Here is a 17109-nt window from a genome sequence, read left to right as displayed (position 1 = left end):
CCTCCCCCTCACGCCCCCACCCCTCCCACCCAAACTTCGCCCCTCCCCCTTTACCTTCCACCCAACCCCTCCCCCTCACGCCCCCACCCCTCCCACCCAAACTTCGCCCCTCCCCCTTTACCTTCCACCCAACCCCTCCCCCTCACGCCCCCACCCCTCCCACCCACACGCCGCCCCTCCCCTTCCGTTGGCGCTCGCAATCTCGCGCCAAAACGGGATGCTAGATTGGTGGCTGAGGTAAAAATGTAATTTACTCCGTTATTTATTATGACACTATTATTGTAATGCAAAAAGATATTTGCGTATCAACATTTAACTGTACATCACGATAACAGCAGTGTATTCATGGTATTTATCTTGCGTCCAAAGATTTATTACGAATATATATGTGATGCTTGCTGAGGTAAAGTTACATTATAAAAGAGTGTTTTTTGGGGTTAGATCGCGTAAATATATAAATGTGTCGTTAAAACCCGCCACCACCCGACACAGCCAAATCGTAAGGGTTGTCACGTAAACATAACGTGGCCAATTCGTCACTAGTACATCACACCGGTGTGTTTGGAGAGTCAAACCACAACATTTACAATCTGAGTACGACGTTTCGCCAGTAATTACAACAAGCCTCATCAGGCGACAGCCAGACGAATTGGGCACGTTCTGTTTACGTGACAACCCTTCCTAAGTTGGCTGTGTCGGGTGGTGGCGGGTTTTAACGACACATTTAACTCTTTACGCGATCTAACCCAAACAAACTATAATGGATGATATTGGTCGCGAAAGCCTACTACGTGTTAAACTTAAATTCTAAAGTTATGGATTTTGGGTGACTAAACTTAGGAAAGGTGTTTGTGAAATATTACAGTTTACTCAGGTTTCTACACTACTATGTTAATAATGATATATTTTTTTATATGTTCATTACGTTTCAAGCTTTCCAATTGAAAAAAAGTGTCGTGTACTCTTTAATGGGTTATTGACAATACGTTATTTCGACATCCATTATGAACATTGTTCCTCAATGACAATACAGCACGTACATTTGTTGTTTTACCAATGTAGAATCCATCAATGTTCAAAAAATGCACATATGCAAGCAATATAGTTTAAGAATTCACCGTTTGCAGAGGTGTGACATTTGGCAATAATTTAAGTTTCAAATAAAAATTTTCACCAATCCTTTGAAGTCTTTTCAAGTGGTCAGCCACTGCAGGATTTCTCAAACAATGTAATTGTATATAAGCTGCTGTTTCTACTCTTAGTGCCTTGTTAAAGTCAGGGACCTTTCAATACAATGTCATTGACCGTGGACAACAAATAGCGTTTACATGACAGTTCAAAATAAACCAAAAAAATCACTATGCTGTGAATTAAAGTTTACTTTTAATTATCTAAGGATCTCATTTGTGTAAAGTCACGGTCCAGCGGGCTTTGTCTGGTAGGATGGGGATGGTTGAGTCGTGTATTTGTATGTGTTTGGGCGATTTGTTTATCTTGTACTTTGCACTCCTATCCTGTTGTTTTTATATTGTAACATTTTTACGCACCCCGACTGGACACCTGTGATACAAAGAGCTTCATAGTTCATACCCGTCAACCCCTTATCAATGCCCCTCACCTTATTACAGACCAATTCAGACCTTATTGGTCACGCCGTGCCCCTTATAAATCTTAACGTTCATCCTACAAAGTCCCATCACAAGGGAGAAACACAAACAAATCGACACAAAACCATTTTTGTTGCCCGTATTGAAACGGCTGTATGCTCTATGGACCTGAAAACTCAATTTCCCTGTACAAGATTACGGGTCAACCGTATGGGTTGTACAGGTATGACAGCTCATCAGATCCTGCGGTATAAATAAATTTGATTCTGATTCAGTGCTACCCACATTACCCCCACGATGTCCCACCCAGCTCAACGTTTGTTGGGGTCACACATTCATGCACCCGTTCACGATTCACGTTTCTGCCCTGCTTTTTACCTTTTCAGAAGAAAGGCGCATTCAGGAGGAGAAGGGGGAGATTAGGATTTGGACATTCCTTTGTGTCACCGCTGCCGTGCCCTCCTCTCTGGCCATGATGGACCAGGTGCTGGATGAAGAGGTGGACCTCCACAACAGCGAAGAGGTGACAGCCGTTGCGATGATTTCAGCAGCGCTGATAAAAACCCTCGGCCATGGCCTCAGATCGTGGATAGCCGATGCACAAATGGAAAATTTAAAACTCTCCAGTACAGGGGCTCCTATACTTACAAGCGAGTTAGGTTCCAGAGGTCTGTTCGTAAGTCGATTTGTTCGTAAGTCCAACTTTACTGCTGTCGATTCCAAACATGTTGTACGACATGTACAATAAACATGGGGAATGGCTTTAAAAGTTGTATATTCTCCCGTAGATGTAGATGGCACTGGTTATTCACGTTCTGCAGATGTAGATACCACCATCTATTGCGTGGTGGTTGAACTTACGACTCTCGGTCAGAACAGGCAACTGGACATATAGACAGGTTTGTCTGTATCTCTGAAAGTTTGTAAGTAAAATGTTTGTAAGTAGAGATGTCCCTGCAGTGTGCGCGACTGTGGTCACCTAGAACAGACCGTAACAACGCAATGCCCCGATCCACAAATACGAAGGAGACATCACAGCGATACATCTCTGCTGCTGCTCCTGACGCGGTTATCTGGCTTGACCACTTGAATGTGAAATTGCAGTTGTTGCTCTGCATCTACATCAGCTGTACGACAAGAACAAGAACCTAAGACAGTTTATCTTTGTATATCAGGGCAGGGGAACTTTAAATCCCGTGGGCCACACTTGAGCCCACTACTTCGTTTCACACGGCCCGCACAGCCTCACAAGGTCTACCGCTTCATAAAATGGCCCGCAAACAATATTTGTCTGCCATCGCAAAGCATCTTAGTTGCACCGATTGGGTACGAGAGGGAAGAGGGAGATATTTCCATCTGGAAAAAAACTTTTCTCACTTTCGTATGCTCAGCCACTTCTGTGACCCCACAAAGGTTGGCCCGCCAAAGTTACGAAACATCCCGCAACCCCCGATCTATGTAAACCGAACATGTCTGCAAACCTAATCATCGTACATACTGTGTGTGCTGTTCTGCAGGAGTCGTTTTTCCAGGATATCGATATGTTGCAAAAGCATGGGATAGTAAGTATTTCAAAATTTGCTTTGTATTTTTCGTGAGTCTTGCAAAGATTAAGGTATGATACTATGGGGCAATGAGTTGTCTGTGGTGACAGTACAACAACTGGGTTTCAGACTGGGGAGTTTGAGTTCCCCCCCCTCATGGTTGGGTTTCTCTGGGTACAATAAATTATGCTTTTTAACCAAGAAAGTTAACTAATTTTTAGGTAATTTATCTATCTTGTGCGTAATTTTTCAAATTTGGACCATGACACAATGGCTTATAGGTTTTCCTCAATTTATGGGGTTCTGTTTGTGCGACTTCGCATATATGCGGCTACCAAAATTTGTTATCCAGTATGCGGTTTGAATTCACTCATATGCGGTCGGGCGTGGGACAACATTGTGTGTGCTGTATGTGCAACTCAGCAGGCAGCTGTTTTGTAGTGTGCCCTTATTTTGGAACTCATCTACCACAAAAAGGAGAGGGAAGCGTACACTCTTGTGAATGATGTTAGGGGAAGAATATCTCATGAAGCAGACATATTTTACACAGCACAAATCAACAGGGCATTGAATGCCAAAACCAAATCAAATAACACGAGCAGTGAAACTGTCAAAGGAATTAAAACGATAAAAATACCGTACATTGCAGGAGTAACTGATAAACTAGCCAGATGTTTGGAAAAACAAAACATCTGAGTCAGATTTGGCACGGTACATAAAATACAGAGATTAATATCTGGTACAAAAGATGTATTACCGAAGCTGTCAACAGAAAGTGTGTACAGGATTAACTGCACGTGTGGAAAATGTTTTGTTGGGCAAACAGGACGAATGATCAGCACGAGACCAAAGAACGTCTGAGAAATATTAAATGCTCCCAAATACAACTGTCAGCAGTAGCAGAACACGCGTGCCAACAAAGACACTCAATTTATTTTGATAATGTTGAAGTTTTGTGCAAAACTAGCTCCTACTGGCCAAGACTAATTAGAGAATCTATCGAAATTGAAATAAATACAAAAAAATTTAACCGTTCGGATAGCTACCGCCTTAGTGCTGCGTGTAAGCGAATCATCATATAATACATTATTTATATGCATGCCTATAAAGGGCACCATACTTCAATAGAGATTACCGTTGGTAGGCTGTTTTAATACACACCATTAGACAGGAAGGAAAATATCAAAGGGCTTGCATAATGCACATGCATAAGTACTCAGTAATCCCCCCCCCCACTTTGCGCAAGAGCGCAGAAGCGTGGTCACCACATCTACGCCTCTATATAAGGAACGTAAACAGTTAGACTTCTCCACAAATCTGTCTGTCACCTGATTGTAAATGTTGTGGCTCTCCAACACACCGGTGCTGTACTAGTGACGAATTGCCATGTTCTGTTTACGTAACAACCCTTAATAGTTGGCTGTGTAGGGTGGTGGCATGTTTTAACAACACATTTATATATTTCTGCGATCTCACTCAAAAAAAACCTCTATTATGGATATCCACAGTAATAACCAGGACAACAGCAAGGTATGGAACCGTGAACCTCTGCAACAAATGGCAAACATGCTACCTCTGGGCCAAGTCACTGCCCTAAACTTGTAAATGGGCTAAACATCCCAAGCAGTGCCTTTCGAAAAATGTCTTGGTGACATGATGAGACTTTGCTGGATACTAATTATATTTGGTCAGTGAAATTCGTCAGCATCATTAGCCTTGGTCTATCCACTGTTGGATGAAGGCCTCCACACGCCGTCCTAATTATTTTGTATCTCAATATCAAAGAGTTTACTTGTGAATATATCATTTCTGTTTTATGTGTCATTTTCTATTCAACATGCATATTTAAACATACCCTCAGAATGTGGCTGACATAAAAAAGCTGAAGACTGTGGGGATCTGCACCATTAGAGGCATACAGATGTCCACAAGGAAGACATTGTGCAACATAAAGGGCATCTCGGAGGCAAAAGTGGATAAAATTAAGGAGGCGGTCTCTAAAATAATCGTGAGGAGACTGCCACCCACCCACTACTCTCTTGAATGTGAACTTTGCTCTGCTTCCAGACATTTTTTTTGTAGAAATACCAGCATTGTGTAATAGAACATCTACTTAAAGCACACAACATTGGAAAATTATTTTCACCTAAATTTTTCCACAATATACATAATTCAGTATCAATAATTTAATTTAAAAAGATTCTGAAGTTCGAAATACGTGTATCAGTCACTTCTGTGAGAATTAATTATATGGATTACTTATGTTATGTTTAATTCGTATAACCTTTGCAGTTGCTTGAGGAGCTAGGTTGCACCGCTTTGTGAAAAAAAAAATACGTCCTTAAATCATGAAAATCGCCAGGTGAGAAATAACGCTGTGTAAAAAAAATTGTCCCTGGGTAGTGTTATTTTCTAATTGCTTATGCCTCAAAAGTACAGAAAATGGCTATTATTCCCCACAAACTTTGCTTTTGTGACCAGGACAGTGATATTTTGAAATTTACCTATTTTCAATGAGAATTCCAGATAGATTCAGTGCTGAGTAAACTTGGAGTAACTTCTAGAACATTCTAGAACTTTCCAGTAATATAAATAGTAGTATAAATACAGGGGCCTCAAGCCCACCAGTTCAGTTTAGTTCCAGCTGCCCAAGTAGATACATATCTGCATTTTTCTGAGATGGCATCAAGAGGCTGCAAGCATCCGGCAGACGCATTTTGCTATGTCTGCGGCCAATTTATCAAGACGAGCGAAAAAGTGCTCTGTGGGGGCATCTGCTAAGATGTGTGAGGCCTACAAGGCATATTTCGGCATTCCTGTCAAGGATTAAGACACACCCTGGGGACCTCATTTCACCTGCGAGCAATGCAAAACAACTCTGGAAGGTAAGATGGACAATTGTTGCTCGGAATTTTATGTTATAAAATTTGTGAAAATTTTTTTAATTGTAAAAGTGTTTTCTTTTAAAATGTTTTACAATTTTCAATGTCATTGAAAAAATATATATCATACAGTGAAACCTTGGATTGCGAGCATAATTCGTTCCGGAAACGTGCTCGTAATCCAAAGCACTCGTATATTAAAGCGAATTTCCCCATAAGAAATAATGGAAACTCAGATGATTCGTTCCACAACCCAAAAATATTCATATAAAAATTATTAATACAAATACTGTACCTTTTTATATTTTTATTTAAATTTAATATAAAGTAATCAAATGTTTTAATTAAATTTAATCGTGGCTGGTGTGAGGGAGACGAGAGAGAGGAGAGGAGGAGGGGGCCATTGTTGCAGTACAGTTACTAAAGAACAGTCACTACACTTGGACACAAAATAAAAAAAATGCATTACGCACACACACGTGGTCACAACACTATACTGTAGTAAACAGTATACGCTCGCACGGATGTTGGCTATACGAGTGAGGCACGCCGACTGAGACCGAGCATGGGAGATGATTACAATCCCGCAGCGAGAGAGAGAGAAAAGAACCATTGGCTCAGTTGTGATCACGTGACGTTCGGCAGACAAAGTGTATACTGTACGTACTGCTCGTATTGCAAGACTATCGCTCGTTTATCAAATTATTATTTATTTAAAAATCTTGCTCGTCTTGCAAAACACTCGCAGACCAAGTTACTCGCAATCCAAGGTTTCACTGTATCTGAAAAATAATGCGATCTAACCCAAAAACCTTTATTATGAATAATATTGGTTGCGAAAGCCTACGTGTTAAAATTACAAATGTTGCGAGAATTTCTTACACGTTAGTCATGGGTGAAATAAATGTATTTTTGTAGGATGGTAAAGAGGGGAAAAGAGAGCCATGAAGTTCACTATCCCAATAATTTGGCGGGAACCCACTGACCACTCAAGCAACTGCTACTTCTGCATGGTGGACCCTTCCAAACGTCGGATTGGCAAGAATGCACCTGCTATCACGTATCCAGACCTTCCTTCATGTATCGCCCCAGTGCCACACTGCCATGAGCTCCCCGTACCCACTCCTCCAGAGAGAGAGCAGCAGTCTTTAGAAGAGAGCAGCAAGTCAGAGAGCGAGGAAGACGTAGATAACAGATGACAGTTTAAGAGGTGGAGCTGAGGAGAGAAGCCCATACTACCCCTACCAAAAAGACCTCAACACCTTGATCAGAGATCTTGGTCTCACCAAGTCCAATGCCGAGCTTTTGACGTCGAGGCTCAAGCAGTGAAACTTGTTGGATGCAAGTGTGCAAATTGCAGATCAGAGGAAGCGTCACCAACCTTTTTGCAGCTTCTTCACTCGTCAAGATGGGCTCTACTTCTGCCACAATGTGACCGGTCTGTTTGAGGCAATCGGAATCGTCTGTAACCAGAATGATTGGCGCCTCTTCATTGACAGCTCATCCAGGAGCCTCAAAGCCGTGCTGCTCCATAATGGTAACAAGTACCCGTCCCTTCGCCTGCCTCACTCGGTGCACCTCAAAGAAAATTACAACAGCATCAAGACCTTGATGGATGCCTTAAAGTATGATGAGTATGGCTGGGAGGTCATCGGAGACTTCAAAATGGTGGCATTCCTGATGGGTCTCCAAGGCGGTTTTACTAAGTTTCACTGCTATCTTTGCCTTTGGGACAGCAGGGACACCAAGGTGCACTACCACAGGCGAGACTGGCCACAGCGGACCAAATTCTCTGTGGGGAGGAACAACGCCAAGTAGGAGCCACTGGTGGACCCCGGAAGGTGCTGATGCCATCACTACACATAATATTGGGCTTTATGAAAAATTTGTCAGAGGTGTAGATAAGGAGTCGGCATCCTTCAAGTACCTTCAAGACTTCTTCCCTAAGCTGTTTAAGGCAAAAGTCAAAGCCAGTGTCTTCTTCAGACAAACAGATAAAGAAGATCCTGGAGTGCAATGAATTCCCCAAGAAGCTCACTAGTAAGGAGAAAGCGGCTTGGAATAGCTTTGTTGCAGTGGTTCGGGGCTTCCTGGGCAATCACAAGGCCGAAAACTGGAGCTGGTTGAGACTGGTGAAGAACTACGGCACAATGGGCTGTTGGATGTCCTTCAAAGTCCATATCCTTGATGCTCATCTTGATAAATTCAAGGATAACATACGAGTGTACTCAGAGGGGTAAGGCGAGCGCTTCCACCAGGATATGCTGGACTGTGAACACCGCTACCAAGAACAGTATAACGAGAACATGATGGGAGACTACATTTGGGGGCTGATTCGTGAAAGTGATTTACAGTACAATCGTAAATCTAGAAAAACTACTCACTTATTAATCTTTTGTAATTTTGGTATTACTTTTTCTTAAATACATGTTAATTTTGATTCATATGTTGTTTTTTACTTTATGTGAACGAAAAGACACAGATTCGCTCGTTTTCTCATTCACAATAGGTAAATTTCAAAATATCACCGTCCTGGTCACAAAAGCAAAGTTTGTGGGGAATAATAGCCATTTTCTATACTTTTTAGGCATCAGCAATTAAAAAATAACACTTAACTACCCAGGGACAAAAATTGTGTTACATAGTGTTATTACAGGCCCAATAATTTATCATTAAGAAATAATACATAATGCAGTAGATTTAAACATTTAATTTCAGTACAGTATAGTTGGAAGTAATGGAATATATAATGGAAGTGTCACTCAAACTGATTTATGTTGAATTACTATTGTGTAAACATCTTATGCACAGGAGCCAGGATTCCTGACCGCCCTTGAATACGGCGAGAAGCGAAAAAACGTTTTCCACATCTCAACAGGAAGCCAGGAACTAGAGTGCGTTTATTGAAAATTAGCTTCTACGCTCACTTATTTGGGTATGTTCTTACATGATTAAAATAGAAATACATGAAATGTAAGGTTCAAAAGCATAATTTTACTATAAAACTTTTTTTTCTATACAGCAAGCTACTTGGAGGTGGAGTTGAAAGTATGGCAATAACGGAAGCTTTTGGTGGTAAGTCACGGTACCAATGCAACATGTACATGCATGGAGTAACAATATATCAGTTAATGAATTAAAATAGGTTTTGTATGGGATGCCGCCGTGGTATAATGGTTGGGTATAAATCATTCATTATTCTGGTGGGGCAAGTTTCATAAATCCCCCACCGCTGTCCACACCCAGCAGTGTAAACGGGTACACCACTGTGAGTTGATGGTTGACATTGTTGGGATGAAATGAGAGTACTCCCACCTCTTCCAAGTTGTCTGGCCAGCATGAAAAGTGGGCCAAATACCCTCCAGAGGATCTCTATGGTTCCCTTTTGTGGAGGCCCTACTGCCAGCAGGCGTGTGTGCAATTTATTGCAGAGCTGCACCTTGACCTATTAATGTTGTATACTGTGCAGTATTTGTGTAAATCGTAACATGAAGGGTGTATAGTTAAATGAGGTATTTGCTATGTTTGTCATTTTTTTTTAGAATTCAGAACCGGAAAGACGCAGATGGCACATACCTTCTGTGGTATGACTAGTGTTTTAAAATGCATATTTTTCACGAATATATTGTATGTTTTTTACTTTAATATGTATTGATGTCACTAACATTGTGCCAATGTAGTCACTGCCCAATTAGCAACTCCAAAAGGGTATGCTGGAGGAAAAGTTATCCTTATCGACACAGAAAATACATTGTATCCTTTTAAAACTCGACATTATCGTGTTTGTTGTTTATCCTAAATGTATGTACACACTGTTAAACTGCCCAGTAGGCGACTGCCAAAAGTATTGTTTGAAAAAGTATTAGCCAAAAACCATATCGTGTCACATTGATAATTATATTTTTCTCATAAAAGTCGTATGCATCTTGATTGAAATTCAATGAGATAAATATATATTGTTAAGACACAGCACTTCTTTGAATGAAAACTCAAACTCTTAAAATAGACATACAACACATAACTCTAACCAATGTCTAAGGCAACAAAGAGTGTTAGGTTTAAGATTATTTGCTTATTGAAATACCCTGACAAAAATTATAGGAAGTTGTAAATATCGGACTTATTGCTGATGGGAAATATTTTTTAGTTTTCAAATATATAAAGCACTGTACTTCATATATAATACAAAAACGTCCTTAATTGGCACGTGTAACAGTCGCCCGGAACGTCTGAGGGACATTGCGGAGCGGTTCAATGTGGATCCCGATGCTGTGCTGGACAATGTCCTCTATGCAAGAGCTTATACCAGTAAGAATGCTTACTGATAATATCTGCATAAAAATCTACAGATATACAGGACTGGACTAGAATGTTTCCAGATTTATTTTTTCGAGTTATTATTTATTCAGCTATGATCCCATACAGACTATTATGCAGGGACTGATGGACATACATTTGCTGTTAAAATAACTGATTGCCAATGTACTCCTGTAATCTGGATCTCTCCTTAGTACCTCACAAGCCAACTTGGTGTCAAACATTTAAGAATCTGTAAAACATTCCAAATATGGTGTTACTTTTTTAGCTTGTGAAAGTGCACCACAACTTCAAAATTGTAAGCTAGCTTCAATTCAGAATGTTAAACGGGTTAATATTGATCTTGAGAATATGTTTTCCACCTTTTTCTGGCAACAAAACAGGTGTTAAGATGTTAAAACACCAAACTGAAACCTTTTAAAAGGAATCATGTCTGCATTAACCACAATACTTGTGGTCAGAATGCAAACAAAAAACATACTCTGATAATATATGCACTGTCTTTGAAACTGATTGGTCCACACCAGACAGCTTTCTTTGGAGCCTCGTCTCAAAAGGTGTTAGACCAGAGGACGCCAAAAGGCGTACAGCACAAAGACATGCATTATCAGAGTAATGAGAGCTCAGGGTGAGCAGCTACCTCATGGGATCTCCTTTGCCAGTTTCAGTTTGGTGTTTTAACATCTTAACACCTATTCTTGGGTCTTTCGGTAAAGTCACATCGATAGGTTCAAAGAAAATAACAAAAAAACTACAACGTTTAGATTGCAACACAAGCAATCTTTATTAGGAGAAACAATAGCGGGAAAGCTGCTGAGGCAGGATGTTTTCAAGGTTTGAAATGGGTGTAGCTCAAGGGTCATAAGCGAAGTGGGCAGGGCTAGTGATGTTAAAGTGAGAAATTTGCATGTAAATGTAAGATTGTAGAGCTACCTCCACGATGATGAAGCTGCCGAGGTGGCCATTGTATTGTGAGAGATTAGCATGTCAATGTAAGATCACAGAGCCACCGCCACATCGAGGAAAACGAGCAACGGTGGTTGTTTTAGTGAGACATTTAACCTTTTAATGTAAATACATTTAACCTGTTAATGTAAAACCAGAGAGTTGAAAATAACTACTAAGATTGGAAGGTAGGATGGAAAGATCACAGCCAGTTATGGCTTAAACTGGTTAATAACGTCCTTCCAATGATTGCTCAGTTTGTACCCATCTTCTCGGTTGAAATTGTATTTGTGTCTATATGTATGGATGGCTTCATGAACGAATCTTTGTTGATAGCCAGTGGGCTTGCAAAGTACCTTCGTCTTAGAGAAATAAATTTCGTGTTAGCCCACCGCATTAAAACAATGATCAGCCACGGCTGAGGTATTGGTCCTCCCATGTTTCAGATCTGCCTTATGTTCACGAACATGGTCCGAGACATGTCGCTTAGTTTCCCCAATGTAACTACTGCCGCAGACACAGCTTAGTTTGTAGACGCCGGGGTATTGCATGTCAGGGATCACATCCTTCACAGATGGGATCAGATCACGAATTTTATGTACTGTGTTAAATCGAACCTGGATTTTGTGTTTGCTCATGATTTTGGATATATTTTTAGTGACACCTGCTATGTATGGCAAGGTGATGGTTTTTATTGGGTCCTCAGATAATTCTTTCCCAACGGTTGGGGTGATAGCTTTACGGATTGTGTGGTCTGAATATACATTCATCTTGAGAGCTTGGTGTACGTGTTCCAGTTTACTGGCTAGGTGATGATGGTCGGAAATACATCGAGCTCTATGGTGTAGAGTTTTGATTACATTTTTTTTCTGGGATGGATGGTATTGGGAGTCAGGTTCTAGGTAGGCATCTGTATGGGTGGCTTACCTGTAGACAGTGTCCCATTGAGCCATCTGGTCTCTTTTCAATTAAAACATCCAAGAATGGTAACTTACCATCCTTTTCCACTTCCATGGTGAATTTGATGGCTGGGTGTATGGAATTTATGTGGATGAGGAATTGGTTAAGAGCTGGTCGGCCATGTGGCCAGATGACGAACGTGTCATCTACGTACCTCTTCCACAAAGGCGGATGTAGAGTGGATGCCTGGATGGCATCTGTCTCAAAATTTTCCATGAAAACATTGGTTACAACTGGAGATAAGGGAGAACCCATTGGGGTACCTTCAACTTGTTTGTAGAATGTTCCATTCCAGGTAGAATGTTCCATTCCAGGTGGAATTCCAGGTGGAATGGAACATTCTACAAACAAGTTTTCCTCGATGTGGCGGTGGCTCTGCGGTCTTACATTGACATGCTAATCTCTCACAATACAATGGCCACCTCCGCAGCTTCGTCGTCGTGGAGGTAGCTCTCCGATCTTACATGCAAATTTTTCACTTTAACATCACTAGCCCCGCCCACTTCGCTTATGACCCTTGGGCTACACCCATTTAAAACCTTTAAAACATCCTGCCTCACCAGCTTTCCCGCTATTTTTTCTCCGGATGATGATTGCTTGTGTTGCGATCGAAACGTCATAGTTGTTTTTTTGTTATTTTCTTAGAACCTGTCTACGTGACTTTACCGAAAGACCCAAGAATATGAATTCCTGTACTCACGAAAGGGGCCGTCCATAAATTACGTCATGCGATTTTGTCCGATTTTTGACCCCCCCTCACACGGCGTCACAAAAAGTCAGACCCCCACTCAAATATGACGTCACAAAGCTCTGCCCCCCCCCCCCAACCATATTTCCATTTTGAAAATCACTTTAAACTATTGTCATTGTAGAGCGTATTTAATGTGGCGCTGCACTCTGATGTTGTAGGAGAAAATATGTATTAAAAAGGTGTTGGAAAGCTGAAATTTAGCATAAAATTCATTTGAAAATATTCAACGTGTAACTAAAACTGCAGATGTCCAGAATATTATATTAAAATTCTCTTATAATTATCAAATATTAAAAGTTATAACAAAAAATACTTGAAACTTTGTAGAACGAAGCAAAATGGAGAGTATAATTATAACAATCACATTCATTCCACAGAATGAAAAGCCCTGGTAGAATCATTAGAATCAAAATGTTCATTAATTTTTTTTACAACATTTATGCTTCTCCATTCTCCCATGGAGAAGCAAAATGCGCTTTCATGGAATAAATAAAAGGTGACCTTAGTAAATTGAAATAATCAAATAGTTAATAATGAAAATGTATAAAAGTTAGTGTTATAACAAATATATTCTTTATATTTATTTAAAGTTGCGCATTTTGATGTGGCGTCAAATTTCTCAAACCCCCCCTCGTCACACATCGTCACAAATGTCTCACCCCTCTCCCTAGGTGTGTGACGTCATTTATGGACGGCCCCAAAGCTTTAAGTCAAAATCTTAACACCTATTTTGTTGCCAGAATAAACTCCTCTAAAAAGTTTTTTTTTTAAAACAACGGTTTTATTAACAATTTCGTTTAACTCGCGGTCGAGAAGTACGTCAATGGCGCCTGAGATACACGGCGCCTGCTTTTTGCGCTTGCCGATTCCACAGTTTAGGGACCGTGGCGTTTTTAACCTATACAAATATATATAAATAATAAGGCGTCCATATGAAATGTAAATTGCTTTAAAGTAGCGAATTAGTTTATTAATTGATGCCGATTTTGATAAAGGCATGCATTGTCACCGGATCTGAGTACGTGTGCAAAATGTGGAATTGATTGGACAACGGGAAGTGGACGAAATTTTTATTACAAGATTTGACCACGACAAACAGGAATCAAGTTAAGTAAAACCGTTGAAAAAAGGGGAAAACCTATTCTCATATTTTGGTACTGGCAAAGGAGGTGCCATGAGGTAATATTGATCTTGCTAGCCATGGAATGTCTTAAGTATTGACCAGATAGTACTTTGGGAGTATTTCTTCTTAAAAGTTGTGTTGAAACTCCAGTTGGAAAACCGTGATTACTAAATGGCTGGCACGAAAGCTTTAAATCGAAATGAATACAATCATTAATCCGTAGTGCTATGTATCAAGTGCTGACATTTGGTAAGATAATATTTCAGCCAAATATTGCTACTTTCTAAAGGTGAACACCAGATGGAGTTGCTGGACTATGTTGCTGGAAAGTTCCACGAGGAGGGAGGACAATTTAAACTTCTGGTAAGTGAAACAGTACTGTGAATTTGTCTTATACAGTTTCGTACGTTTTAAGCTGAATACATCTTTTATGAATTCAATTTGAAAGCAAAGTTTAAGTTGATATTGCATAGAAACATATTTTGAAGAAAATGTGTTGTTTACAGGCTCGAGTCATACAAAATCCCCATTTCTAATAGTAATACAGCTACATATATACAGTTCAGTTGAAAGTAAAATACAAGTCGTGCGCAATTGTGCGAGGTAGCATAAAAGGCTCCAGATTGCAATAGCTCGTCAGGAATGGAAGAACCTAAGTTGACGAGACTGTGAGAGCAGCAGAGTATACCAGGCAATTTATTCTCGTGTGAAACCTTACAAGGGAAGTAGTAATGCCCATCTTGACTTCGCTGCAGATAATAGACTCCATCATGGCACTTTTCCGAGTGGATTTCACTGGGCGTGGAGAGCTGGCTGACAGACAACAGAAGCTCGCGCAAATGCTGTCACGGCTGCAGAAGATTTCAGAAGGTTCACAACCGGCATCGTGCTTCTTACACAAAGTCAATGTGTCATTTGTCAAAAATAAGTTGTAGGTTTTTTTAAATGAATGTTTTGCCTTGCAGAATACAACGTTGCCATTTTTATCACAAATCAGATGACTGCAGATCCAGGGGCCGCAATGAGGTAAAGTTATAAATGCAAGAAGAACTGCTCACTTTAAACTTATATATTTTAAAGTGCAGTGTGACAATGTGACAAAATGTACATCTGTTTTTCCCTTTAGCTTTCAAGCTGACCCGAAGAAGCCAATAGGGGGGCACATATTAGCACATGCATCCACAACGCGCATCAGCCTCAGGAAAGGGAGAGGAGAAATTCGCATCGCAAAAATATATGACAGGTGGGGTTATGCGGCAGAGTACAGAAATATACACACTGATCAAGTTACGCATACTAATTTACAGCTTTGTCACAGCCATGTTGGTCATGGAGGTTGTTGTGCCCGAATTTGCTATGCTGATAAATGCAGTTCAGAGAAAACTTATTGTTGACAAGTGCTATTACTTAATAGAACTGTGCGCTAACCGTTGCACCACCACTCCACCTATACAGTTGTTTAAAGATGTATTGGAAATAGCTATGGTGGTTGCAAGTAAACTAATATGGGTATTTACCGTCAGTTTTCAAGATCTTTGTTTTGTTTTATTTACAGTCCAGATCTTCCAGAAAATGAAACATCGTTTGCCATAACAGGCGGAGGAGTTGCAGATGCGAAAGAATGAATAACAGGAAAAAGTAATCTGTAACAACCTAAATGTGCACAACTTCCAGTTTAAAATATTTAAATAACATGCAGTTCTAACAGTTCTATCTTTTATTACACATTCATGTTCCACACTGCTTTTTTACGTGTATTTATATTTTAACAAACGTTAACTTAGATTTTAGAACCAACGTTTAAATATAGTAAATGTGTAGTGAGTTCAACTGAGTCGCAGACGTACTCTTGGAGGCAACACATGTATTTAACACCAACACACGGGGTAATTGACCCTTAACAGAATAACAATCTTTGGTGGTGACCACCAGGCTAACTACACTAATTGCAACATAACTGGTGTTTCTCTTCAACGTGACTTTACCGAAAAAACTAAGAATATGAATTACTGCAGTCACGAAAGCTTTAAATCAAAATATAACTGGTGTAGTTAACCAGGTGGTGACCACCAGGCTAACTACACTAATTACAACGTAACTAGCTACTACGGACCAGACCATAGCTCGGGTCCAGGTCCACGTGTTGGAGACTGTAGAACGTAGACGAAGGTTTCTTCAGGATGAACAGCGCCGGCCCCTCTGGGGGACCCGGCTTATATCCTCTGCGGCGTGGCTGGCTCTGCCCTTGGCCACGACCACCTTGCAGAATCCTCGAGTAGGATCTGGACCCCGACCACGTGACCACCCCTAGACCCCACTTGGGGCCCCTTTGTAGACTTAACCGGTCACGTGTCATCTCGGGTCAACCAGTGCCATGGCCTTTAGGAACCCCTTTCCTACGGCCAGTACTTCCACACCCTATCCTGTAGGGCTGGCACTGCACGCCAAGCGTGATGCCATCCAGTGCTATAAACCAGCGCTCACCGAGCCCCTCTAGGGTCGGTATTACACCCACATCATAGTGGTGTGTGCGATGTCGTTACATCGCACGCCATGCCTCTCTAGGGCCGGTACTACACCCACATCATAGTGGTGTGTGCAATGTCGTTACATCACACGCCATGCCTCTCGAGGGCCGGTACTACACCCACATCATAGTGGTGTGTGCGATGTCGTTACATCGCACGCCATGCCTCTTGAGGGCCGGTACTACACCCACATCATAGTGGTGTGTGCGATGTCGTTACATCGCACGCCATGCCTCTCGAGGGCCGGTACTACACCCACATCATAGTGGTGTGTGCGATGTCGTTACATCGCACGTCGTGCCTCTCTAGGGCCGGCACTATACAGTGACATCCTGCAATGTCACTACAAATTGATATAAACCAACATAACCTTACATTAAGTCCGATTAAACGTGCTGTTATCCTGTGTATTTTTGCGATTAGTACGTACAATAAAATCACAAGCGCATGCA

General features: G+C 41.0%; 1 protein-coding gene across 4 annotated transcripts; it reads left to right on the top strand.

The window, feature by feature from the left end:
- Window positions 1–162: 162 nt before the first annotated feature.
- DMC1 (DNA meiotic recombinase 1) lies at window positions 163–17109 on the top strand. Of its 4 annotated transcripts, none has more exons than XM_076052635.1 (14): window positions 163–237; window positions 1994–2130; window positions 3125–3169; window positions 5013–5159; window positions 8845–8927; window positions 9056–9108; window positions 9576–9617; window positions 9714–9786; window positions 10250–10341; window positions 14419–14492; window positions 14885–14999; window positions 15095–15155; window positions 15256–15372; window positions 15690–17109. In XM_076052635.1, exons 2-14 carry the CDS (start codon window positions 2080–2082, stop codon window positions 15703–15705), a joined length of 969 nt encoding a protein of 322 aa, XP_075908750.1. In that variant the 5' UTR covers window positions 163–237; window positions 1994–2079; the 3' UTR covers window positions 15706–17109. The 4 variants fall into 4 exon arrangements, with proteins under 4 accessions (XP_075908750.1, XP_032834711.2, XP_075908754.1 ...); XM_032978820.2 differs by having other exon boundaries at window positions 15685–17109; XM_076052639.1 differs by lacking the exon at window positions 5013–5159 and having other exon boundaries at window positions 15685–17109.

The sequence above is a fragment of the Petromyzon marinus genome, chromosome 3 (assembly GCF_048934315.1).
Source record: "Petromyzon marinus isolate PM22_M1 ecotype Great Lakes invasive population chromosome 3, UKy_Petmar_22M1.pri1.0, whole genome shotgun sequence".
Classification (NCBI taxonomy): domain Eukaryota; kingdom Metazoa; phylum Chordata; class Hyperoartia; order Petromyzontiformes; family Petromyzontidae; genus Petromyzon; species Petromyzon marinus.
Note: the sequence above shows the minus strand (reverse complement) of the source record. Positions and strands in the feature narration are given on the sequence as shown.

Bases quoted from the DNA above. Each gene is read 5' to 3' on its own strand.
- DMC1 (XM_032978820.2), top strand. From the start codon at position 2,080: ATGATGGACCAGGTGCTGGATGAAGAGGTGGACCTCCACAACAGCGAA. The intron at 2,131-3,124 runs GTGACAGCCGTT...GCTGTTCTGCAG, and splicing joins ACCTCCACAACAGCGAAGAG to GAGTCGTTTTTCCAGGATAT. The intron at 9,618-9,713 runs GTATGACTAGTG...GTGCCAATGTAG, and splicing joins GATGGCACATACCTTCTGTG to TCACTGCCCAATTAGCAACT.